The 27,579-nt window shown below is 38.2% G+C and overlaps 1 protein-coding gene across 4 annotated transcripts in view; it reads right to left on the bottom strand.

The window, feature by feature from the left end:
- The window catches only part of tll1 (tolloid-like 1), a 56,087-nt gene extending 29,823 nt beyond the window's left edge, over window positions 1-26,264 (bottom strand). The window contains exons 1-6 of one of the 4 annotated variants that reach the window (XM_077204332.1): window positions 26,129-26,264; window positions 24,545-24,946; window positions 8,516-8,626; window positions 6,168-6,248; window positions 4,289-4,459; window positions 4,095-4,212 (exon numbers count right to left, since the gene is read on the bottom strand). In XM_077204332.1, coding sequence (XP_077060447.1) covers window positions 4,095-4,212; window positions 4,289-4,459; window positions 6,168-6,248; window positions 8,516-8,626; window positions 24,545-24,722 — 659 coding nt within the window. In that variant the 5' untranslated portion in view covers window positions 24,723-24,946; window positions 26,129-26,264. Of the gene's footprint in view, window positions 1-4,094; window positions 4,213-4,288; window positions 4,460-6,167; window positions 6,249-8,515; window positions 8,817-17,665; window positions 17,777-24,544; window positions 24,984-26,128 lie in introns of those variants that run through there. The other 3 variants (XM_077204336.1, XM_077204341.1, XM_077204327.1) reach the window with 3 other exon arrangements.
- Window positions 26,265-27,579: the final 1,315 nt, after the last annotated feature.

Raw genomic sequence — 27,579 nt, 5'->3', positions numbered from 1 at the left:
TTAAATGTCAGCATCTTATTGGCTCACCCCAGTCTTGAATAACTTAGATTCGGGTTATGTCACTAGAGTGTCATACAGTACAGTGCTACAATGATTGTAATGAGGGGGTGATGGGAGGTGAGCTGGGATAATGCTTAGTTGTTTGGGGTAATGTAGTTTACTGTGGGGTCAGCAGGGGATAGTGTGAAATGATGAGAGCTGATTAACAGTGATTAGGGTGAGTTGAGGTTAGCTTTCAGATTCTTGCTGTGTTGTTTCCTTAACAACAAATAAGCACACATTGTTCACCTCTGACTGAGTGCCACTGTCAATCGCAGGAGAGACCAAGAGGAACTAAAGAGAGATAGGTGGGTCCCAAAGTAAGTCCCATAAGACAGTCTAAAGCAGTGGTTTTGCTCCAGAAGCCAGATTTTAGGTTGGACATCAAGTAAGGAATTTTGGCCACTACAGTACCAAAACTGTCCCCATGATGTTTATTTTTTGATGCAATATTGTGAGAGAAAAAAATACAATATCTATGGTTGTGTCTGCACAGCGCTGTTCAACTTGCACTGTATTATGTGTGCAGCATTAAGCAGGTGAGAATATTTGGCACATTAAGGTGAATTGTTTCACTAGCTGGTGTTCACAATCCTGCAAATCCGATTATTATTAACAGCAATATTACCAGCGGTCTCACAACCCTGCTGACTGTGGTGTGTGTAGGGGTCAGCTATGTTTGTATATGCTGAACAGTTTTGTATGCTGTTCTTTTTGATTCTTTTTTTTTTTCAGTTGTTTTTTCTGAATAACAATAGTATGTTGGCAAGAGAGATGCATTTATGCTGTATGAAAGTGAAGACTGAGGGTGCCACAACGTTTTAATTTGATGTGTCCTTCAAGTGGAGTCAGAAATACTGTAATTACAAGTTCCAGGCACATGAATGGCCAAGCAAAGTCGTATTTAAAAGTAGGAAACGCAGGATCATAGATGATACACGTGTTGCGACATTGGAAGAGGTGTGTCGATTTGAAAACAATAGGTGGGATCTAATAAAAAGCTAGCTTGCCATTGCTAGCCTCTCCGAAATTGCCTACCCTACCTTTAAGATGCTTTATTTGTGATACAATAAAGTGATCAGCACTGAAGTGGGAGGGAAGGGTCTCAATGAAATCCTAACAGTCTAAATACAGGGTGGAAACAGGGTCAAAAAACCTGTGGAGAAATCCAGATTGAATCTCAATAGTCTACCATAAAGAATGTCTCAGACACACAAACAAAGCAGTAATCTCGATTCCAGTCGCTCACTATTTATAACTTGGATTAGAACACCTTAATCCCTCATTTCATAGCCAATGATAGTGTTGAGTGGACACACACACACTAAGATCTAACTAATAAAGGGAAACAGACTCAAAATAAAAAAACACACAGAATGGAATATAGAACCAAAACAACAACGAAAATGTGTCTGTAATTTACTGTAATACTGCTTTGGAACCATTTGTATAATATAAAAGAAAGTGCTATACAAATAAATTCAATTGAACTGAACTAAATTTAAAAAAATTAACTAGTGACTTGCTTACAATCTACACACAGGTATGCAACCTACAAATATCCAACCTTGTAAAAATTTGTCTTTATATTGAATCCATATCTGTGGAAAGGAGTCAGTCATTAAGCCTGTCAACACTTTCTCAACATAAACACATGGGCACAAGCTACATGCCAAATGCTTAAAAAGCACATACAAACACGTAGAAGGTTAACGCTCAGTGCTTGTGTTGGTCTGTCAGCAGGTTTATAGTTGAATGACGTCTGCTGATTATAAGAGATATGACTGCACTGAGATGGATAATATTATGTAATGCTCTCTCTACCTCTCTCTCCTCCGCTAATCTAGTCTTGTCCTTCTGTCAATGGTCATTCTGTCTATTTCTCTGTAATCTGTCTGGATCTGCCTCATTATTTCACTTCACCTTCCATCGAAATCATTTCATAGACATTTCGCATCCTCGGTTTCTATTCATAATAACTGATATGACATTCATAGACTGATACAACTTCTATAAGTGGCTAAAAACCTTCTTATCAGGTGTTGTGTCATTAAACAATGTTCCATGTGATCAAATAATCAATTAAAAGCAAAGTTTTCAGATACGAACAATCGCCAACAATATATGTATCTAGACTTATGTGATTTCCGACTTCCCTTCTCGCTCTCTCTTCCTTGTTACCACACTGTTAGGATTCCATTCCTAAGAACAATGGATGGTTTGCTCACCGTGGTAACGGGAAAGGAAGGAAAGCCAGGCCGACTGTAGTCGTCTCAGCCGACTCTCACTCCCTCGTTCTCGCAAACACACACATACCTTTGTTGCAAACACACATTACAGGATACACTCATAACAATGAGAGCTGAGTATCTGAGTGTTCCTTAATGAACACTGAGTTTCATTTAACCTTTTTACTTTCAATACATGTCAACTATAAACAGCCTGCAGAAGTCAAGAATCAAAACTCTAAACTATACTACCAAAGGACCGGTGCTAGAGATGGTAGCCAACCTTGTGGTGTTTCATACATTGAAGAAAATATGGTTTAGAGCTCTACACTGGTCTCTTCTGGTTTCAAACCAGGAACTTTAAAGTAGGCATGAAATAAAAATACACCCAATCTAATGCATGCTACTGATACAGTATTATTGTAAACAACTCATCCATGCAGATTTCATTTTTTGAACAAAAATTTATTCTTGTAATTTTTTTAATTTACTCTGGATGTATGCCGGATTTCTCCAGTCATTTAGTCCACTTAAAGGGTAAGTTCGGCGTTTTACAAGTAAAGCCCTGTTTTAAGATAATTTCTGATGAAATCGAACGGGTAAGAATAATATTTGGACAAATGCTGCTGTCCCGAGAAATTTAGGTTTTTGTATTAGCACCCCCCCACCTATACAATGGTTTCATAGGGGCACTGGAACAATCATTCATATAAACGGCATTAAACTTTAGTTTACAAAGACGTGAAACTCACCGAGTGGTCTGGGGTGTTCACTGATATGCTCACGCAAAAATCGCTTCAAAAGATGCTTTCCAACAGGTGTTTTACCATTCGTTGTAAAACTGTGGAGCTATTTTTCCAACGCCTCACAACCGGACATTCTTCCAAAAACTACGATAAAACCTGTTGGAAAGCTTCTTTTGCAGCGATTTTTGCGTTTTCTATTTCATTCCGCTTTTGCCATTTAATGTTTCTCATACGCAACAAAAATGGCAGCGCTTATCAGTCAGGCAAATGGCACCAATGCGAATGTCGCAACAACACGGATGCGCAGCATTATTTGCCTAGTGCATATACATTATATCAAACACTTATCAGACTTTTGTTATAATTTTACCTCTCCCCGTTTTTACAGTCGTCTGCAAGCTCACAATCAGATCTTTCTCCATCCAATCAACAACCGATGAATAGAACCAAGTCCCAGCCCTACATTTTTTTTTCTCAAAAATCCGTCTTAGACGTGCGACACAACACGGAAGAAAAGATCGGTCACTACTTCCATTACATCACAACTTTAAAGTGAAGGTTTTCAAATTAGTCTAGCTGATGACATTTAAAACTAGTTTACACAAATCTATGCACTTGAAAATAATCAACAAATCTGTAAACACTAGAATCACCAAATGCGGTAATGTGCGTTCAGTTGATAAGACATTATGTTAAGACACTCAAAAAGTTTCACTGTATAAATGTTTTGATTTAATTTGTATCAAATTTACGAATTGATTTATTATGACTTGTGATCAATAATTCAAAAGAAGCTTCTAGCTTGTCCTGTCAAAAAATGCTGAATTAAATTACTTTGGACGTAATATACTCTGGATGTTTGATTGTGCAGGGGCTATGTACTAACATTATCAGTTGCATTATCATTTGGCTCTAAAGTCAGTGGAAACGCAGGCTGGAGAGAAATTCCACTAGCCGACCACTGACTGAACATTCAGCAGTTAATGAGTATATTGGTGCCAAAAGCACAAGGACACAGAATAAATGTGTGCACTACTATTCTAAAATGTATTCTGCTTATAGTGAAAACAGAAACACGAACCCGCAAGGTCTGTAGGTGAAGACGATGTAGCTCTCCTCGTCAGTTTTCTCAATGAAAGTGACACACGTTTGTTTCTCCCAGTGCCTCATTGCTTGTTTTAACATGGCCCTCTGACTTCCTGAGAAACACACACAGAAATCATTTGTAAATCACACACATTCATATGCTGATGTTAAACACACACACACATTTACCGGTGAAGTTGCCTCCTATGACGAAAGGGATGACTCCTCCGGGCCAGATCTTCTCAGCTCGGGATGTTGCAGCACGTGGCACTCGAGACTTCACACCTCTGCCGCCGTTTACACTCCTCCCTCCAGCCTTTGAGCTCGACACATCTTTACTGCTGTTCACTGGCCACGACTCTGCACCACAGAGAGAGTAGACAGAATGATAGAAAACACCTAATAGTAGGTTTGTGTACTTTTGCGCCCATTCCTTGTTCTCAAGAATTTAATTTGAGAACCCACTACTTTCAAATAGAAGACTTCGGTGTCAATAGATTGACTCGCATAATTCTATGATCATAAATAGTTTCTCAAAATATTTATAATATATAATTTTTTACAAGTATATTTTTACCCTAAACCTGACCATATTTAAACCATATAAAAATTGCCTTTTGTGTAGCACTCCAATTCATTATGCTTAGAGTTCCCACCTGTGGTCCTTTCCGATCCTGTCCCTTTAGTTTTTTACTGTGTTTTATATGAATAAAGGCCAAAACGAAATCTACATTTTTGTGACTGTATTTTTATCTGGCCGTTAGGTGTTTTGTACATCAAAAAATTGTTTAGGTATAGAAGTCAGGTTATGCAGGTTATGTGGCTTTTCAAATTGAAAATCATACCCTGACATACGTCACGATGAAAAAATTATACCCATACCCAATATATAATTTTCATAAAGACAAAATTCTTCATAAAAGGTTGAAAGTATTAATGGGAAATCCGATTATTTTCCGTGAACTGCTTCTTTCGGAAAGCTTGTTTCAATGAACCTATGTACTGGTGTACACTAATGAATCGTGTACTGGTAACTCGAGAACTGTTGTAACCAATAACCGACTCTTGACTCGAGAGAGAACTGCTATCATTGTACTGCTGTTGACTCGAAAACTACTGCCATCGGATCACTGTTATATTTCCAATACATTTTATTTGTTATACTTTATGCTTTTCAGCAAAAGACGTTAGAAACATACATTTTGCCCCCTTTATGAAACACTTAGCAGACAGTCCTCAGATCAGTGTACAGTTGGACTAACTGGAGTGCTGAATGAGTTGGAAAAAACAGCATCATAGGATCATTTACTGTATATCTGACTCGTTTTGAGACGGTGTGACTGCCAGACATGTCCGAAAGTGTTTCAAATTACAAACATAGGTTCTATAATTCTCAAACTGCATCAAAACGCATGGACGAGGCAAATACTAAACAATAAAAATCTGTATTAATTAAATGACACAACATCTGAAATATTGTGGAATGAATGTTTCTTACAGGTGAATAATTTCATGAGAATTAAAATTGGCAATACTAAGGCTGTGTGTTCAAATTTAAATAAATATGCTGTTAGGTAATGGAGTAACAACTAATATTTTCATCGATACTGTGACTTACGTCCAAATGGAACAGATTAACGGAAAAGACAAAAATCTAGGCTGGGGACTAAGTTCCAACTATCTGTAGTTATTTGGATGGAGGCAGATCTGAATGCGAGCTTGAGGATGAATTTAAGAAAGGGACGGGATTAAAGCGAACAAAATGATTGGAGAAGTCTGGCATACGTCACCAGAAAGAAGTCTGTCGTTTCACCGGAATATTGAGTTATCAAAAATATAAGAGTTATAAAATTCTGAGCTCCAAAAAAAGAAAAAAAGAATCACATGCATGGATAAAATCAATTGTTCACAATAAAACCAATAAGATGCATTTATAAAATATTGTAAATAAATGTTAATGCTAATTTCTAAATGGTCTTGTTGATGGCGCTGTGGGGTAAATAGGACCCAAAAAAAACCCACTGGAAATAGTGTTTCATTTTTGTCTATGTTTAAAGGGTAAACTTACCAAAACCCAACCGTCGTATTCTGTCAAGCAAGAGATATAACGAACCTCTCTTTTTACTGGGATTATGCTCTCCTAGACCACCTGAGAGAAAGAAACATAAAAGGGAGTTATTTGAAGAATGCTGTAAGAGGGATTTCATAATGTTATGAGAACATTGTGTGGGTGGTGTTGTTAAGCATTGAGTAAACGCTACTGCTTATGCTGCCTTCACATCGGAATTATCAAAAATACCACTGGGGATCTCTGGGATAATTTTGATATTCAAGTTGCCGAGTTGGGCGGCTGCTGTGACTGGTATTCTTTGTTAGTTTTTTTTCCACAACAGCTACATCGCCTTGTCTTGTCGTTAAAGTAGTGCATATTTACATATATGAAAAATGTGTGATAAGTGTAATGTATGTTTAATAAGTGTTTTGTATGTTTTATACACAGCGAAAATAACCAGTAATTGACCAAAATTTCTGAATTGTCAGCAATCTGACTATCTAGCACGGTGAATGTTTATATTGTTGTCAATGAATGGGATGCTGGTTATCATTTTGGATTTAATACGATTTTCCAAATAAATAGGTACCAGAAGTACCAGAATGCGACAAGCTCGTAATCACAAGTGGGAAGTAGGAAATGTCCGATAGCATGTGAAGGCAGCAAAAAACCAAGTTTAAAATTGCACTAGTACCATTATAATGTTATATGAACATAGTCAGTTAGAGAAACTTCCATCACTGTCTGTCTGCCATTATCACACCTATTTTATCCATTTATCCTCACCTCTCCTCAGCCCCCATTCGCCACCCTCTTCTCCTTCATTCAACATCTCACCTACTCTGTTCTTTCACTCCCAGGGTTCTCACTGAACATCTCCATTCACACATTTCTGTTCCTCTGCTATCTTCCTTTTGCATTTATTGCCTCTCTCTCTCTCTCTGGAATTTCTCTGATGCGGACAGGAAAGTGAGGAACAAACAAAACTCTAAATCCAAGACAGGAAAAGTCTGAGCTTTGGCATTAATGTGCGCACAATCTCACACACATTGTACTGGCAGGTATACAAGTGTGTGCTGCTGTCTACATGACAGCATCCTGATAAATCTGGAAATATCCAAGGAGGACCTGTCCTGACTGGTTTGAACATGCATCAGTTCTCCTGCTAATCATGGTCCTGATGCAGTCTGCCCGTTTGCCCCGGGTGCACATCCTGTAACAACCCCACTCAGAACGGAAACGTGAAGCTGAATCCTTATTGTCTTTTTTGGTCTCACTTCCGTCTTTGTGCTGCCAAAGACTCAGACGATGATAAAGGTAATGTTGCTGACAATGCCACTACCAGCAAGGTGAAGTTCTATTAGTCTGTGATTAGTCATTACTCATACCAATGATTGTATCATGTTTTAGACACACTGACAGTTTGCCTTAACATGCCATTGGGAAAGACGTGCACACACACACATGACTGGTCAGCTTTTAGATAATAGCAAGGAAGGATTTTGTTAACAATATTTATTCTAACTTACAAAGAACCACACACACACACACACTTCTGCCCTTTTCTCATTACATAAGGAGTAAAAGACAAAGTCCTTGCTATGCAAACACACACACAGTTGTTTGCTGATGGTGCAGTGGAGTTGAGACAGGAGCATTTATCAAGTCTAATCACTTGAAGCTATAAACTCCCCAATAACTCCTCAATTTCCCCACACATTCTTCAACTTCAATATGACTTTAATGACTTTAAAATCACCCACAGCCCACAACACAATCATGGACATCTATTCCATCCCTATGACAGCACAGCATCTCAGCCTGATCAAGACATTATCCTAAATACACAATCCACAGAGGCTACTGACTGAGTGTGTGTGCCTGTTGTTGAAACTGCACAGAGCCCAGCGCTGGAGCAGAGAATTTGACGCCTGGAGGAAGGTCTGACATCAGGATGAAAAAAGCACATGAGAGGCTTCAAGGACTGAGTCAGACAGAAGCGCAAACCTTGAACTTGAACTTGACTGTAGAACGAGTCATTGTTATTGTTCTGACTGCACCAGAAACCATTCACAACCCTTAGCAGCTGCTGACTGCAGCTTTAACCTTGTCTACTGTACATCTGCTACTAAACATGTGCATCAGAATCTTAAACAAAACTGAGGACGTCTCAGTCAGTTGTGAACGCAGTAAGGGCTCAGAACGATTTACAGTCCGAGTCAGATTCAAACTGCTAAATCGCAAGTGTTTCACAAGTCTTAAAAAGAACTGGCTCATTAGAGTAATTTCTTTGCAATTTGACCAATTTTAAACTTTTGTTGACAGGTGGAGTCTGGAGCCCTGTGATATCTGATGTGTCTTACCAGATGTGTGTCCCTGTCTCGCATGTGACTGCTGCGAAAGCTCTATCGTCCCGTCGATCTGAAACATTTTCAGGTCCTCTTCATCCAAGGCAATATCTCCCCAAAATACAGCTGGAAAAAAGAAACAGAGAAGGATATTATTAGAGGACACAAACACACACTCCGGCAGCATCATAGATTGATGGTCTAAGTGCTGGCAGACACCATTACGACTCAGATCAGTGTGGCCTGAGCTATTGACTGATGCTAATTCAAGGTTTGCTGCATATGCAATCGATCGACAAGTTAACATGAGAGGAAACTTCTTGAGTTGTCAATTTTCCCTTTACTCTCGCACCCTCAGATGCGGATTAAAAATTAACAGGGGAGTGTCAGGGAACACATACATACTTCCTGTTGGGATCTTACCAACCCTGTTCATATAATGTCTGCATCACGCTTGTCCCAACATTTCTAATGTTCAACTACAGTCATGACGCATGACATCATACATCCTTAAATTAGCCTGTCGCCAAGCAAGTCATAGAGATGGCCATGAAAAAGGAGATAATACGCCATTTGTGTGTTGGAGTAGTTTTGGCAGGTCATTCACTCCTCAACCTTGATATAAAACAATAAACAATGAGGACCATGCTTTAAGCTATCTTGATTGTTCCATATTGGAATAAACTTTGCCGTTGTGCATGCATGTGTGTGAGCATATGCGTACGTACACGTAACGGTGAACCGCACTATTGTTTGTGAGTGTATGCGCACGTGTGTATACAAGCATCCATCCCTCCCCCATCAATTCCTTGGACATTGTTCGGCCTGAATCGGTGATTGTGCTCCGTATCACATTCATATAAAGCTGGAGTCTCCTGTGGATCACACCCTTCATAGAGAACTAATATTAGCACTGATCAAACCCCACTCCACACTCCACTTAACTGTGGGACTCCCTACCACTTTCACTGCACTTTAAAATAAATTCAAATATAAATTAAAAAAATGTATGAATGTAAATTTAATAAAAATGTAGTTTATATTTACATAAATGTAATTTCTTTTAATCAAATTTCACGTTTTACTTCCGGGGAACATTTAAAGGGAAATTATAAAGATGTTATAATTATACAGAAAATTCCAAGAAAAGCGTTCATTTTTTATATTTAAAGATGCAATTGCAAAGTTGACTTTTTACAGTAAATCACTGTGTGGTCTTGAATTGTTTTTTCCACATCACACACAGATATTTGTCCATCAGCACAGGTATACAAATCTAGCCTCTAGACAGCTAAGCATATTTCAGTTTCTGCTGAATAATTTTATATTTAAAAGCTGACATGAGGTCTATCTGCAGTTTTCATAACAGCCTTGACGGCGAGACTAGACAGCGTGAAATATGTCTCCATGTTAAGGCAAAGTGCCTTCGACTTGACCTCAGAGGAAAAGGCTTTGTGTTGAATTTGTACATTGATTTGGCAAGTATGGGAGTGAAGCCCAGTAATGCCTCAGCAATCATGTATTCGTTTAACGTCAATGAGTCTTTGACAGCACATCTTAACTTAGCACCAGTCAATAACTTCAGCCGTGATGATCGATAGACACATAGCAGTGGCTGTCTACTTAACAATCAAACTCTAGGGAGGGAATCAAATGGTTTGTGACTAACATGTAACCATCACAGTCAGTCACATGGGATTGTTAATTGTATAGTGTCTCTTTGATTGAAAGTTAAATGTTAAAAGTCGGATCAAACTCATAGATTAGCAGCTTTACATCTCCTCAAATGAGAACAAAGTGTCATCCGGGGTGGGTGGGGGGAGGGGGATACGTTTTGGCGAATATGAAATGCTAATCTCAATTCCAAGGATATTGTAGTGCGGTGGGAGGTATGTTTTAATCTGGGCGCAGTGATATCCGCAGATAGAATTGTGAATTAAAAATGGGAGATTATCCTGGAGGTCGCACTACAGTTCCAAATGAGATACACCAGGTTATCCTGGAAACATCCAAGTTATTCTCACTGTTTCCAATGAATGATTTAAGACAAGAGTTGAAGGAGAGTAGCCTATTGCTGTAACTAACTGGGCATCCACTTTGAGTGAACTTGTCTCACTAAAGAACAAAGACACTGAGAAATAGTTTTGCATTGCAAAAGTGTGATACATTCAGTTAACACTAAACAGCATAAACAGCATTTTTATTCATTATAAGTGGTGCTCTTCACACAATGCAGCATAACTATCCAACATTGTGGATAAAGCAAGAATATAAATATACTTACATTTAATAAATAAATAAAACATTGGTAAAAACATGGATAAAACACATTCAATATAATTGGAATTGTAAACGGTTTTCACTCAGAAATTGCTAGTAAACTGTACAAATAATTACAAGGAAACAAGAAATAACACATTTAATTAAATGTAGAAAAGTAGAATAAAACATAGGCTACTTTACTTCAAATATTTTTTGTAAAATATACAATAATCTTTATTAAGAATTCCCCAAAACTATTTCACAGTATTTTTTATGAATAACATCTTATAACTTCAAGTTTTGTTAAGATCAATTGTAATATTTAAATGTAAGAAACATGCTGTGTGTGAATGGATCCTTAGAAGGCAACTGTCTATGATATCAAGACAGCTCATTAGGCTTTAGAACAGAGCTGACAACTGTATACTTGAATGAATAATGGCCACTGATCACCTTCTCTTGTAGTCAATCCTTTCAGTTTAACAGACTGTTTTTATGTACACAGTGACAGCAGATGTTGTGGAGAATCCAGCAGGGAGGTTCTGATGAATGAGCTCAAAACATATGTTGACGCTTCATTGCTGTGATGTCAGTTTAATACCAAGAATCCCTTCCTCATTAAACCCACAGAAATACAGCTGAGACTGATGAATGAGTATCATGGGAGCTGAAGGATGAGTTGGGTGTTTCTGTTTGTCAGTGACACGCATAATCTGCGCCACATGTCAGAGAGACATGACGCAAAGCATTTTGGGTGACAGCCCAAAAAGCATTCCTGCGAACTTGATCACAGGAAGGATCAGGGACAGACAGACAAACTCAAACAAAAGCACAATTCCAATAACTGCTTGTTGTCACCTTGCATCCTCACAATGTTAAAAACAAACGTCTTGTTTTTGTCAGAACAATGACATTTCAGTGGATATACATGACACCTGACTAACTGAAAAAGCAATTTTTTTCAAGATTTTCACTGGTCCTGAGATTCAACTTAACCACAATCGAAAATGCTTTGGATCCCACCGCTCAAGAGAGTCCGGCTGAGTTATAAGCATCAAGGGCCCGTTTACACCTGGTATTAAAGGGATACTCCACTTTTTTTGGAATTAGGCTCATTTTAGAACTCCCCCGGAGTTAAACTGTTGAGTTTTACCGTTTTTGAATCCATTCAGCCGATCTCCGGTTCTGGCGGGCCCACTTTTAGCATAGCTTATCATACATCATTGAAGTGGACAAGACCATTAGCATTTCTCAAAAAAAAAAGACCAAAGTGTTTCGATATTTTTCCTATTTAAAACTTGACTCTTCTGTAGTTACATCGTGCACGAAGACCGACCGAAAATGTAAAGTTGCGATTTTCTAGGCTGATATGGCTAGGAACTATACTCTCATTCCTGCGTAATAATCAAGAAACATTACTGCCGTACCATGAGTGCAGCAGGCGCAAAGATATGACGCAGCGCCTGAAAATAGGCTACCTTCCGTCAACTGTGCTGCGTCATATCATAAACGGTAAAACTCAACAGTTTAACTCTGGGGGAGTTGTAAAATGAGCCCATTTCCCAAAAAAGTTGAGTATCCCTTTAAAATCTGTCTCTGTGAATCTGTGACGAGATCACAAGTGGTCAGCTGAGGCACATTGCAGTTAACACCTGGCAGTAACATGCATGTCTCCTGTGATTGGAGGGAAGGGTCACAGATTTTGAGACTACATTAATCACTCACTACGTCAATGTGTTACTGCATGTTTATAAGGTGCAAAAAAGAAATAGAAGCACAAAACGTCCACACATTTGTCTCCAAATATATATTTATGCAAAAACAGTATGTGATGCAATTGTGGCCAAAGATGCCTGCATGTGTATGGCAGTGGTGCTTTAAAGGGTATTCATTTAAAGATCTTAAAGTCTTATGCATGTAGTAGGGTTGTCACGGTACCAAAATGTCAGTAGTCAATACTAGGGATGCTAACCGATGACCGTTTGACCGATGGTTGACCGTCTCAACGTTAACTGATCAAAGTTGTCGGTAGTCGGTTAAAAAAAAAGTGATCTCTAAATTAGGCTATTATAGACAGTGGACTAAACGCTACTACAGTTAGCCATCTTATTCCAAGATATTTTTGTGTGTAGTGAACATATCCCTCACACTCAATTTTTCATAACTCGCCTGTTTGTACTTAATAAACCAATAAAAACATTTGGCGCGAGGTCACAGCGTTTGGGTTTGCACGCTCACAAGGTTTGCGAAAAGTAAAGGCTACAGGCTAAAACACTCGAGGTTAGAGCCAGGGCAGACGACAGGATGAAGCGTGCAAAGAAAAGTAGTGTGTGGGACCATTTCACCAAAAAGATTGACACAGTAAGTTGCAACTTGTGTGATACAGTGCTTAAATACAGTAGTAATACTGTAGAAATACATTACATCTACATTTCAGTGGTAACAGATAAGGTGATGATGATCATCATCTTTCTTTATTATTGTTAGCACTAACGTTACCTCAAACTAAGTCTCTTCGGAGCTGTCATTTTCTTAAATGAGACGCTGCAATGTTTCAAATGAGCTTCTAACGCTAGACTAACGCCTTTATTTTCAACGCGATCACCTTGTACCCAAACCATTTCAAAACTAAGGAGCCATTTGCCCTCCGATTACATACAAGCTCCTCGGCGCCGCATTTGCGGGACTCATTTTTCGCGCTGTAGGGGATTTTAAAAACGTGACGTGAGTGGAAGCGCGACACCGGCAGTGTGTGTGTGTGTGTGTGTGTGTGTGTGTGTGTGTGTGTGTGTGTGTGTGTGCGAGCAGGAGGCAGAGAGAGATGCGACAGAGTTGCGAAATTGCAGGCGCGGCTCGAAATGGCTGTTATTTCAAATAGCGTGGCATATTTTAAACTAATCGGTTAACCGGTTTCAACCGGCTAATGAGGCTCAGTGGTCGGTCAAGAAAATTTATAGTTTTCGCCATCCCTAGTCAATACCAATACCAGTAAAATTTCACGGTTCTCTGTACCAATTTAGGTACCAGAGCAAAAACTGTTAAATTAAGTAGTACTTTAAAATTTTGTCCCATTTTTTTGTCTCGTCCGTTAACTATCACCGTCAAACATTGCAGTTTTCAATTCAATCGTGCATTATAATACTGCTGTCAATTCAGAAACTTTGCAGTTTACTTAGCAGCATGAAAAACTAAACTTGCATTCAGATTGTGATTGGGTAATAAATAGAGATGCACCGATTACAATTTTCTAGGCCGATTCTAATTTCCGATTTTTCATGAGTTTGGCCTGCTCGATACCGATTTTAGCCGATTCCGATTAAATTTTTTCTAACCACTTTACAGCAAACACAAATGTTTATTTTCTATATTTTCTTTAATAGAACATTTCACATAGAACATGGAACATTTTTTGAACAAATTAAATAAAATAGAACTATATAAATTATTACTCCTGGTGTGGGAAATTCACACATATCTAGTGCAGTGTTATGGTATGGAAGAACCATTTTCACTTCCAATATTCAACTAAAAAGAAAACAGGTAATGGCAATAAAATAATATATAAATAGCAAATAAAAATAAAATAAATATAGCCTTGCAGTATAAAGATGTTTCTCAACACACACACACAGTCCTAAAGCGATTTTACATAGATGTATCCTTCACTGTATTTGATATCCCACAATCCTGTGCTTTCTAATCTGTGCTAGTTGAGCTAAAAAATAGAGATGGTGTCTAAAAATGGTGGTCAGTTTGTGTATAAATGTACGTTTTGGACCACATTTTCCACCGCTGATATCATTTCAAGGCAAGCGAGATATTACTATTGTAGTAATTAAAAATTCGTTTAGTTTTCACCTCAGCTCTCTATTTTGTTATAGATCATTGAACAACTGCCTCTGAAGTCTGTCCGAAATCAGTTTCATGAGAAACCTTCATGCGCAAGCGCTGCCTGCCAAGTCACTATTTAAACTCACAAACACTATTTAAATCAGTTATTCACTTATCTAAAAACATCCACCATACTGTATGCTACTATTATTTTTCTTTCTGCAAACGTAGAGATTTTTGCTTTTGAGCTATAATTCAAAATTTGCACGTTTACCTGTTCATGGTCTACCACAGTCTTATCCAGTGCTTGCATTTTTCCGAGATTACTGGCTGGTTTTAGGAACAGAACGTACCATAACAACACCTTGTTACCATAATGCTGGAAATTTGCCGAAAAAATAAGATTTGTACTGTATATCATAGTCAGTTCAGTAAGTTTTTTGGTCGAAATGGCGAATAACAACAAGGCTTATAAGTGCAACGATTTGATTGAATATTTGCATATTCTGGAGCCAATTTATATCTGTATTTATCAATGACTACTTGTGATTGTCCAAAGCTGATCTTAATACTGGTCTGGCAGAGACCACTTAAACAAAAGCAATCACTGTCCTCACACTCTCAGAAAATGCACGACTGTCAGACAGACAAAGTGACAAAGTTCAGTTAGTGCAACTGTCGGAGCATCAAATAACCATTTCACACGTCAGTATGTGTAAAGCCATGATTGTTTAATTAGCGAAACACAATCTAGGAGGAAGTGTGCGGATTGCTGACTCATTATTCCCTGCTCCAAAACAAACAGTCCATGGCGAAACAGAGTGCTGACACTGGAATATTTGGGAATTTTCGGAAGCTGGCTGTCCGGTCAGAGTGCTCCTGGAAAATCCTTTTTCAAACTCGACTCCACTGACCATCTCTATTTTACATATATAACAACTCATCTACTCTGATTACAAGCTGATTTCAGAGAAAAGTACAAGTAAATGCAGTCAAAGAGTCAAGAGCAGTCTGATGAGGTCTTGAATGCTTTGAATTTTAATGTGAGTGTCGAGACATGTGAAGGCAGGCTGATGTCATGTGTGATGTGCTTTACATTCAAGTAATACTCAGTCAATTTGTCAGTGTATAATCAAATTCAGTATATTGTTCCACACAACTCTATACATCAACTTTTGCATTGCAGACACTTACAATACAACAGCTAGTGAAAGTTGTTTTCCTTGTTACTCACTATTGCTGCTTTGCAGTGAGCACTGTTTTATGAAAAAAAACTCTTTGTAAGGGGCATGAATGAAGTTCGTGTGTGTGTGTGTGTGTGTGTGTGGGTGTGTGTGTGTGTGTGTGTGTGTGTGTGTGTGTGTGTGTGTGTGTGTGTGTGTGTGTGTGTGTGTGTGTGTGTGTGTGTGTGTGTGAGAGAGAGAGAGAGAGAGAGAGAGAGAGAGAGAGAGACAGAGAGAGAGACAGATTCTTCTCAAGCTAAGTGGCAGGATGCAGGCTACCAGGAAGAGATAAGTGCCTGAATGAAGTGGGCTCCCACATTCGCCACACACACGCACACATACACACACAGTGAGGGAAATCAGCATACAAAGAGATGGAAATGTGTTTAGTGCACTCTAATGGCATGAGATAAGCACACGGCCAAATATTCACATTCTGTTTTCCCAAGAACAACAGCAGCAAGATGATCAACCACACAAAGTCATTTCCACTGTACAATCACACATATACAAGGTCTTAAGCAATATGTAAACAGATGGCCATGCATCTGACACGTATGAAGAGGTGGAATTTCACCCAGCTGCACCATGTACTGTAATATAAAATAATCAGTTACACTGACTCAAAGATTAAATGAGAGAGCAGACTACTGTCAGACTGACATGAGTCACTCCCGCACATTCATCTGACCAGCTGTTCCAGTACTACAGTGTCTGTATGCAGAGTCCAAAATTAAAACCAAGTACCAAATGTGGTTAAAAATTGGCTTTGGTTAATAAATGAAACAGTGTTACTCAAAGTGGCTCTATAAGGGGTTACACTGTAAAAAGCTGATTTGTGAAAATGGTAGATTTCGCTCATGTCAAATCAAGTCAAATATATTTGTACAGCGCTTTTCATAATACAAAAATTTAAAATCAGCTTTACAAAAATCATGTTTATAATATCTTAATATCTTTATGCCTTAAATGGATAGTTCATACAAAATTATGTCATCATTTACTCACCCTCAAGTTGTTCCATCCAAACTTGTATGAATTTCTTTCTTCTGCGGAACACAAAAGGTATTTTGAAGAATATGGGTAACTAAAAATTTTCATGGAAGTCAATGGGGTCCATCAACTGTTTGGTTACTGACATTCTTCAAAATATCTTCTTTTGTGTTCAGCAGAAGAAATAAATTCATACAAGTTTGCAACAACTTGAGAGTGAGTAAATGATGACAGAATTTCCATTTTGGGGTGAACTATCCCTTTAAAGTCTTTAAACAGTTTAATTTAGCAGATTAGAACTGGGCGTTACTATAGTTTACATTTTGCAGCAATACAAGCAATGGAGCAGTTGAGATATGCTGTATGTATAGTATATTGTCATGTGTGTATATGTCAACCTATATGTGAGTATGTATTAGGAATAGGCATTTTTCAGAAATATTGCATTTGAATATTCGGGCTCATAAAAATCGAAAATTCGAATATTCGTTTATTTTAAATTACGTTTAACGAAAAAGTTAATTTTTTAAACTTACATTTTTGTTTTTTAAGTTATTGTCCCCATTTCTGAACAATTTTACGATTAGGCAAAATACACAACACAACAAGCTACAATATATGTTAATGTTTTCTTTAAACATTAAATAGGCCTATATGTGTAAACAAAAAATATAAAGAACAAAAGCACCTCAAAGAGCGCGAACGGAAAAAAACAGTGTTCTAAGTTTCTAACAGCACTTTGCGTTATCTGTTCTTAAACCTCCTTCAACGAAACTTAAAGGTAGTATAGTCTCAAAATCATTTTACTATTAGATAAGTTATCATCTCGGATCACGAGGGGTCCAGCTGCGCTTACCTGCATTCGTGAATGAGGTGATGGACAGCTACCTTTCCTCATTCGACTGGTGCTTGTATTTCATGTGATTTCTCATTGTGGCTATGATATTATAACTCAAATTCATTCATTAATTTGATCAAAAGTAATTCCATTTAGTAAGATCATTTAGTAAAGATCATTTCCAACTACGCGAGGCAGACGACAACATTATGTGATCAAATACAAACAACTTGAAAACACGTTCCACCACTTCCACAGCGCCACCCCGTGCATTTAACTAACTGCTAGATAGTGCTTGGGACTTATCATGGATTCACTGCATTTGCGGCCAGCAAAGCAACGTAGTAAAATTTGAATAGTATTTTATTTTTCGAATAATAATTACAGATTGAATATTCAAAAATTGGAATATATTCGTGCATACCCCTAATATGTAAGCGGATAAAGTTGAACATACATGACAAAGATCAAATTAACCCTTTCCCCAGTGAACACGGAAAATTCCGTTATTTATGAGAAAACGCTTCCCCGCTAAACACGGAATTTTCCTGGTTTTGGTGTTTTCACTGTTATACGCTACGACGCATCTTCTAAAAGAGTACTGAATCTTCTAATCAAAACACATGCGAAGAAGACGCAGAAACAAGCAATCTCATATGTAATCATATGCATATGTAAAATAACACGATCACCAACATTAAACAGCATATAAATCAGAACTGCTTAATGTTACTGAATGAAATGTCAACCCAGGATGAGTTACAGGACTGTGCAAGCATTAGGAGTGTTGATGGACTTAATTTACTCTATCTATGTTTAGATCATCTATCTGAATCCCATCTTGACAAAAACTTGATTTTCTCAGCTTTTTGCTTTTTTTTAACGAAACGTAACTTATTCAAGTGTTGATAAAAAAAAGAAGGCATGAAGCTAGAATAAAACTTTTTTTTTAAAGCAGAGGAGCTGTTCTTTCTTTTGATATATTATATGTTTAGATATTCAGACAAAAAATAGTCTAGGGGTCATGAAATTTTTGTGAAAATGATCAAAAACATCATTTGCTATATTCATTACATTTTCTCAAACTACTCGCCATTGTCAGTGATAGTTTGCCATTGTCAGTGATAGTAAAAGTTTTTTCTCCTGTGTGTGAAGACATCATCGCTGGAAGTAGTTCTCAGCCATTAGAGAGCATAATTCTGCTGTTCACCTAAACTTAAGGACTACTACAACTCCACAAAATCAAGCACTTCCCTCTATGAAACTAATGGGAAAAAATGAATGTGTAGCCAATGAAGATATAGTGAGGAATGTAGTGCAGAAAGTATCTGAGAGGAGCTGCAAACATTACAAGTGAACAATATAAAGAAGAAAAAAAATGTAATAGTAATAGTAGGCCTATAGAGTTTTAGTAGGTGTTGTGTACTTTGATGGGCGATCCATTACTACAGCTTTTTGTATACCATCCCATTTTGCATTTGTATTACTCTTTACTTACTATATTACTTTATTTAGCTGACTTTATATATTTTCTGTATTGTATATTTCACTACTAGTATTGTGGCAAAAAAACTAAATGCTGACAATAATGCCAATAAAGCTTTGTTGGCTCGAAATGAAAACGCACATCAGCTTCTTTCTTTTTTTTTTTTTTTTTTGCGTGTTTGCCCCTTAAGCTAAGCCTGTCCGCATACACTCCCAGTATACTCCCTCGGGTTTGTTTATGTTTCTCTTGCCTAAACAAGGAGGCGTAGGCTAAATTTGCATAATCAGAAAAGATTGGTTATTCTGTGGCAACAGTGTAGTTAGGTTTACAATGTCTTAAGATAACAGAAACAGATAACATCACCTAATGACTGTATAATGTAACTAGCCCTTTAGTGACCTATTGAAACCAATAGAGCTCCTGGTTTCTGTAAACACAAACCAAAGTCCTCAACAAAGCACTTACCTCATTAATGGAGCTAATAGCCTTCTGTTATGTCAACCAAAACAAACCATTACCAGAAACTCATGAAGGTGATAGGCTACACCTTGAACATACAGAAGTAAAATTGTACGTGTTTCAGGTTTTGCAACCCTTTGGCTGAAATTTCTAAATATGTGCAATGAACAACTGGAATACTGAACCAAAAAAACTTGCCTTACCAAATAGGGCTGCATTATATTGGAACAATTTCAACAGATGACCTAAATAGCTCTATTTTGGAAAAAAATTATTGTTCTGGAATGATTGGGGTGATTTTGTAGAAAGTGAATCTGCATAAAAAATAATAAACGCATTACAAGCATTGATAAATACAATAGAACACAGATACCATTGAAACAAACAGTGATTTATGTTTTTCAGGTAAGTCTAACAGTATTCAGGTACAAATGTAAAAATAACATCGCTTAATCTTCACCATATAAGTAAAATTAGGGCTGCCCTCGACTAAAGATTTTTCTAGTTTTCTAGTCGACTAATCACACGTGTATTAATAAGCCAAATCATAATAATGAGCCTTTAATTACCTATCCAAAGCCTAATCAGCGCTCAAGCTCACGCATGAAGCTTGCCACGGCAAAAGTATAATGATTGTGAATGTGTCGTGAAAAAACAGCAAGGAGATTGTCTGAACATTTTAATAATTTATAGATATAGTGTTTTCGGCTGCAGTGATGAAGTTAAAGATGCTGACTCGTCATCTCTGCAGTAGTGCACGCAGCTATTTGCACGTTTCATAACATAATCTGAGAATATTTGTTTTCCATTTGAATCGGTTCATTTACAAATAGAAATTTCAAGCTTTCAATAGTGTCTGTGAGGAAAGTTCACGCTGAGTTTCGGTTTATTTCTTGACGCGCTCAAGTTCACAGAGAGCTACAGAAAGCGCATCCTGATTGTTTTCTATATTTTACAAAAGCAGAACATTTAGTTATTGTGAGTGCACACAAATAAAATTTGCCAGTTTCGAATGACGTATTAGGCTACTCTAAGACCAAAAGTGATCGAGTCAATAATAGCTTCAACACTCCGCACAAACACTTGAATATGCGCCTAATAATAGCACACATTTATATAGGTTAACATTAAAGCCAGAAGTCATGTAAAGTGGCTACTACTTACATGTTTCAAAAATGATAAACCATATTTGGTATCTGTGTTTTCCTGCCATTATTGTAATTACCACAAGGAACCGCCGTTAACAACCTGTCCCTCGCAGACTGGTCCACTAAGCCTCTTCTAGTTAACTAACGATTAGTCGTCTATTAAGGGGCAGCCCTAAGTAAAATATATTTAATAATTGTTCAAGCTATTTAAGTCATTTTCTTTTTGTATTTTTGTTGTATGATTAAAATTAGCAGGAATTTTATGCGGCTGTCACTTTAAGAGATAGGCTAAAGCACGGATCCAATTTAATGATTTGCGATGCGAAAGAGAACGGAATTCAGTGTTCGCTTGCTTTGTACTTGGCTTTGTATGTGCACACAGAAAACAGCAAGCGGGTTTCGAATTTGCGTCTTCTTGCATTCAAATTATTTAAAATAGCTTGAATGTTTAAACTGACGGTACCTAAAACATGTGATAAAAAAGTGATAAAAAAATTATAAACTTTCCCTCTATGATGGTTAAACATTTATGCCTTTCGAACTGTGGGGCCTGGTCCGTATGGATCACGTATCAACGACGATCCCTTTACTTATCACACTTCCTGTCACTGATGTGCACATCACGATATTGATGCTAAAAGGATATATCGTGCTATACTGGTAATACCAAACTCTGCTACTTCGCTTTGCTTCATAGTCAGAGTCTTGAATGGCATCATTGAAAAGTGTTTTCTTTATCACCGGGGGGCACTTGTCTGAAGTATAAAATCATTGGTTACCCGTAAGCCAATCACATAACGTTTGGTTATGACGTGTGTTATTCGCCAGCTCAACCGCATCAAACTTCCACTGTAAACACATGTATGATGCGAAAACTAAACCATCGAGCGAAATACCTGATGGAACATGCCTGGCCGAGTTTTGCTGCCTCCTTAACCTGATCCTCCATGAGTGCAACCAAGGGGGAAACAATCACAACTATCGCCTTGCCGGCCTTTGGCCTCCCCAGTTTCTCGCTGACGATCGGTAATATTTGATACATTAAACTTTTACCAAAACCTGTCGGGAGTAGGGCCACGACATCACCTCCATTCAAAATATTTACCAAACACTCTTCTTGTTCGGCCTTCAGTTTGGGAATGGCAGGAATATTCTCCACAACAGGGCAAATTGTTTCCTGTGTCTCCATATCCGTGGTCGTTTTCGATTTCCCCAATCTTAAACTCAGCGCTTAGCGTCTGCGTCACGGCTCTCAGCCCGCCCTCTGTTCGTTGATTGGTCGGCTGTTTTCAGGCCGGAGGAAAGCTGAGAGACATGTCGATGTCTCAGACTAAGTACAGAAGCGAAATGAAATTGAGCAGAAGTACGAAGTCTGACGTAGTCAGGCTAATATCGTGCAGCCCAAACACCAAACCCTTCCATATAGTTATTAAGGAAGTGAATAATGTCTTAATTTATATCTACAAGTGCCATAACAAGAATTTTATTGGCATGGTTAGGCCTAGTCTACATAAAGAGAAAAATATATTTAAGTGTGTGTGTGTGTGTGTGTGTGTGTGTGTGTGTGTGTGTGTGTGTGTGTGTGTGTGTGTGTGTGTGTGTGTGTGTGTGTGTGTGTGTGTGTGTGTGTGTGTGTGTGTGTGTGTGTGTGTGTGTTATGTCAAATACTTCTGACCAAGGTTTAATACTATAAGCTTGCACACAATTAAGCTAAATTTTGGTCCATTCATCTGAAAGGCACAGAAGCTCCCCCCATTGACACCTTAAATTTAATTAGCATGGCTTTTTCTGCTAACACCCCAACACAGCGCAGATATGCTAATGCAAGGCTACACTGCAAATGCGTAGGTAAAATGCTCAATCAGCTAAGAGAGGTGCGAGAGCTGGATCGAACACGCTCAATGACCTGAACAGTTTTTGGACGGTCAGCATTTCACCTGGTATGATGCAAAGATCTTTAAGCACTGTAACTCAAACATTTCCACTAATGCATGCATATAACGACTGTAGCAACTACATATAAAGTTGTGGTTTATTAATTACAACTGTTAAAACTTTCATTTGAATATTAACATCATGATATTTTAGAGCATTGTTTTATCTTGGGGCCATTGTCAAGAGTAGACTGAATATTAATGGTAGCTTGTGATAGCACATTAACCATATATGAAATATTATCCTGAGTTGGACATTCAGTCATCTTGAGTGTACACTGGTATTTATAAAGGAGCCAGCTGGGTACATGTTCATACATATTGTACAGGCTATTGTTTACTAGTACTAACAATATGAATTAGGATCGCCTGAATATGTGACATAAATCTGACAGAATCTCTGTGTAATAGAGATTAAAAGTGTTTTTCTAAGTCTATTTATTTATGCATGTGCTTAAAGGTTGTGTGATGATGTCGTCCACCCTTTCCCTGTTGTACTGCTATCAATGAGCCTGTCAAATTTCTGGGCTGAATATTTCAGTTTGGAAAAACCGAGGTCCTCCCTGTAACTGCCAAACATTCATACTCCTACATGCATACACCCAAACATAGGCACATTAATCCAAACATACATACACACTGCAAGCATACAAACACTCTTGCAATCCAAAGCTTTTTTGTCATTCTCATAAGTAATCCATATTACTTGTGTGTACAGTACAGTATGTATGCCCTCTGCGTGTATACATCTGTCTCATGAAGGCCTGGAAACAATGCCAACACATTGCAGCGGAGAAACAAATGTTCAGATTTATAGTTCCTGAGTAAACATGATATATACACAAAGGAAAAAAAGAAAGAGAATGAGGAGAGGGAGATTTGTGAGTGAATCTGTGTGTTTGCATTGGAGAGAGAGAAGAACAGAGCAATTTTACAAAATGTAACTGCAGACAGTGCATTTAAACATCTGCTCTGTCTTAGGTTGAGTTTACTTACACACCCAAAAGAGAACAGGGTGAAAAACAAATCATAATAATGGCCTTATGATAATCTGTATGAATATGTTTCAACATAAAGATACAAATACATAAACATGCCACTCCTGAAATACACTCTACATACATACACACACTGTCCCTGTAATCTTGTGCGTCTGTAATCTTTACAGTTTAATCCTCCATTAAAATATCTATAGATGTCAATCCCACTAAATCTGTAATCATTACACTACATAAATGTAAAATGCAATAATAACATTTATTAAATGCATATAAAAGCCACGGATTACTTGCATTTACTCGTTCTTTTTTCTTACTAAATAAAAATATGTATTGCAATAACAGTCAGTCCTGCCAGCTGTCAGCATGATAAACACAGGTTCAGATGGACTGAGTGAGCCCAGTTTCACATTCGCTAGATTGATACAATAATTAAATCAAATATATTGTAAATTGTGCACCCGCGCCCATACCTGCACGGACAAACGTGCGCGCGAATAGCACGGGTTTATGACAGAGAAGCGCACGTGGCCTCGCTAGCCGCGAGATCATCCTTGGAGAAACCGAATTTGCGGGCTAGATAATATCAGCGAAGGAGGAGGGCTCGATATTTCTACGTCAAAAGAAAAGAAAAGATAAATAAAAAGAGGAGTCGCTGATGCTCCTGTAGCCTACCAGAGGACTCTGAGACGCGCGTCTCCGCGTATAAAAAAACATCTAAAGTTTGTGAATAACATGCACCGCAACTCATACGTTTATCACCATGCAGCATCGCGAGAGGCGCAAATAGGTGTGCTTCGTCCTTTTATCACCTCACAAAAAAGTGTTAACACATCAAAAGCTAGGACAAATTGCATAAAAAAGCGTCTTACCGGCTTTGCATGGATCCTTGTAGTCTATCGTCTCTGTTTTCTCCTCTTCGTAATAATCATAACTGTCATCATAATCTAAACAGCTGTGCACGGACACTTTGCCCCAAAAAGTCAAGCCGGCCAGCAGTAGTGTGATCCAATTCATTTTACCGGTCAGTGCAGGGTGAATGTAGTCCATCTGAAGTTTGAATGAGCGCGGATCAAAGTGGAGTGTCTCGTAAGAGTCCGGTAGTGGTGAATTTAGCGCTACACGCGCCGTGAGGACATCATCTTGTTCATTATCATCATTGGTCCGGTTCGACAGACGGGGCAGGGCCGTCAGTGTCGCGGCATCTCAGCTGGACGACAGATACCAGCTCACTTTTCTTTTCTCTTGCAGTCAGGTTTCCTGAAGAGGGAGAGCTGCAATGAAGGTCAGTCTTTAAATGAAATGAAGTCACTGGAGACAGAGGGTGAGACATGATATACATTTAAATTAATATTTAAATGAAGATGTTTAGCCTAACATACTATTTAAATTAACCTGAGCAGAGTGTACACACCATACAGTACAGTAGTTTTAAAAAAACATAGATAGATAGATAGATAGATAGATAGATAGATAGATAGATAGATAGATAGCCTATATAGATAGATAGATATTTTACACTCTATCAGAAACTTTAAGAACAGACATATTTTTTCGTGCATTATAAACACAGGAAACAAGGCTATCTGGTTTACTTTAAACAATGGCAGATTTCACCCAAAATGAGCCGGTAGCTGTAAAAGTCACACGTTAACTAAAATTTGCGCAATAATCCGGCAAATGAACTGTTTTTTTCCGTCGCCTATACAAAACTTCAGGATGTAACGTAAGTTCCATGTAGGTGAGATCGTATTTAAAATCTGTTATAAATACAATAGTTGCTTTATTAGGAGGTGACAGTAAAAGCGGCCATTGTGTGATATTTAACCAACCTATTTAACTCCCCTCATAAAGTAGGTCTCTCTCACACACACTCACACACACATATACACGTCTCTGAAATAAAAGCAGTTTCTCAGTGTGTAATTTGCTGCGTGTAGCTGCTTTAATTTGGTCAGTGTGTGTGGACCTCAAAATAGCTGCAGCCAGCTGTAACAAGGAAGTCAAGAAATAGGCTAATATACTAGATGAAATAAGTGAGCAGGTTATAGCTGATTTTTTTTTTCATTCAACACATCTTTTGCAGAATGAATAAACTTCTCTGACTAATAGAGTCACTTTCAAAACGCCGAAAGGACTCACGAAGACGGCTTTGAACTCGTTTATCCAATCTCAGGTCCTGACTAATACAATTTGCCGTCGATAACCCTGGGGCCTTCAGGTAGGCTACTCTACTAACGTCTATTTACCTCAGGAGAGTTCACGGCGAAGCCGGTCCGATTTAAGCGCAATCGTCATATCAACAGACCAGAGCGCAAGTAGCCTATGGAGGAGCAGGAGCGAGAAGAGACTCGAACCTTTACCGCGCGCTACTTTACAAACATAAAGAATCGACGCGCTGTAGTTTAACACTGTGGCGTCAAACCTTGTTAAAATGTGAGAGAGACGGAGCTTACCTCAGAGAATGCCCTCAGGGTCTAGTGTTTTACAGCCTCAAAGCGCAGGCTCATCCTGAGTACTGCCCTCATATTCCCCCTCTCTCTCTCTTTCTCTCTCTCCCTCCCTCTCTCTCTCTGGAAACACTTCAACCACAGCCATTGGAATATTAAAGTGAGCTTGCTGACTGGTACCGCTTATTCCAAACGTGCCCATTTCGCTGGAGATTAACGCGACTCTCTACTTCTCTCTCTCTCCTGACACACACATACACACAGATTAGTCCCCCCCCCCCCCCCCTCACGGCAAGGTAACTGTGTGTTGACGTCACGCCATCAATTCATCAAGCCATGCCTCACTTGACAAAAAATTGTGTTTGTAAACGAGCTTTACTGTGGTTAAAATGACTACAGCATGCATGTTTGGCTGCTAACAGTCCATTTGTGCATCCTGATAAGTCAGAGAGAGTATAGCAAACAACGCAGTGCAAAGATGCTTTTGACAGGAGGGGAATCCCCTGATAAATGGAGCAGGGAACATACTCTGAAGCTTTCTGAGTATGTTTGAGTGCATGCGAGTGTATGTGTGTGTAGATAAGGTGTTGCCATATTGTGGGGATCAGAGTTACAAAATAGTAAATGGAGAAAGGTTTGAGAGATTTGAGTTAGAGTTATGGGATAAAAAATATAATTAGATCCATCTAAACAACATTTAATTTTAATTAATAGAAGAAGAAGAAAAATAACATACATAATTGAATATAAATATCAAAATCAGATTATATAAATGAAAACACATTATTAAAAAATATTAATGTCATAAAAAGTAAGAATCTGTTTCTAAAATAATAAAGGAGATATATGAAATGATCGGTTAACAATCATTACAGACTGTTTCTGGAGGACTAAAATATATTACAGTATGAAAGATAAGGATTAAGTACATCTATATGATGTTTTATTTACAAAGTTCGAGAGGAACATATTCAAATGATATCCAATCAGCACGAGAGAAGGCCAATATATACACACAGTCGACTCACCTTTCCTTGACAGGGGGGGAGTAGCTCTGGGTTCGGGCCAAATTCCGAGCTCGGAGCCCGCCTCCCCTTGCCAGCACTACAAATACGTATACCCTTTTACTCTATCCGTTTATATGTAAGTGTGAACTCGTGAAGTTTTGTCCGTAATTAGGCTACCGATAGATTGTAAACGTTTGTGTATGGGTTTGGCTAAACTGAATTTTTGTGAATGTCCTCACAAATATAGCCTAGTGAAGCATATTGAAAACCATCTTGTGAATGTGAGGACACCTGAGGCGGTCTTCATTATTTGAAATGGTCATTAATCAGCCAAGAAAAACGTATGTTTACACGACAGTGATGCACTAAAAACGGAAAAGTCTTTCCTTTACGTTTTTTAAAGGTTTTGCGTCCAGACAACTATGTTGTCAAAATGACCAGCGAAAACGA

Source organism: Siphateles boraxobius, unplaced genomic scaffold (assembly GCF_051911475.1).
Source record: "Siphateles boraxobius isolate OS27281-9 unplaced genomic scaffold, OSU_SipBor_1 119, whole genome shotgun sequence".
In the NCBI taxonomy this organism is placed as follows: Eukaryota; Metazoa; Chordata; class Actinopteri; order Cypriniformes; family Leuciscidae; genus Siphateles; species Siphateles boraxobius.
Note: the sequence above shows the minus strand (reverse complement) of the source record. Positions and strands in the feature narration are given on the sequence as shown.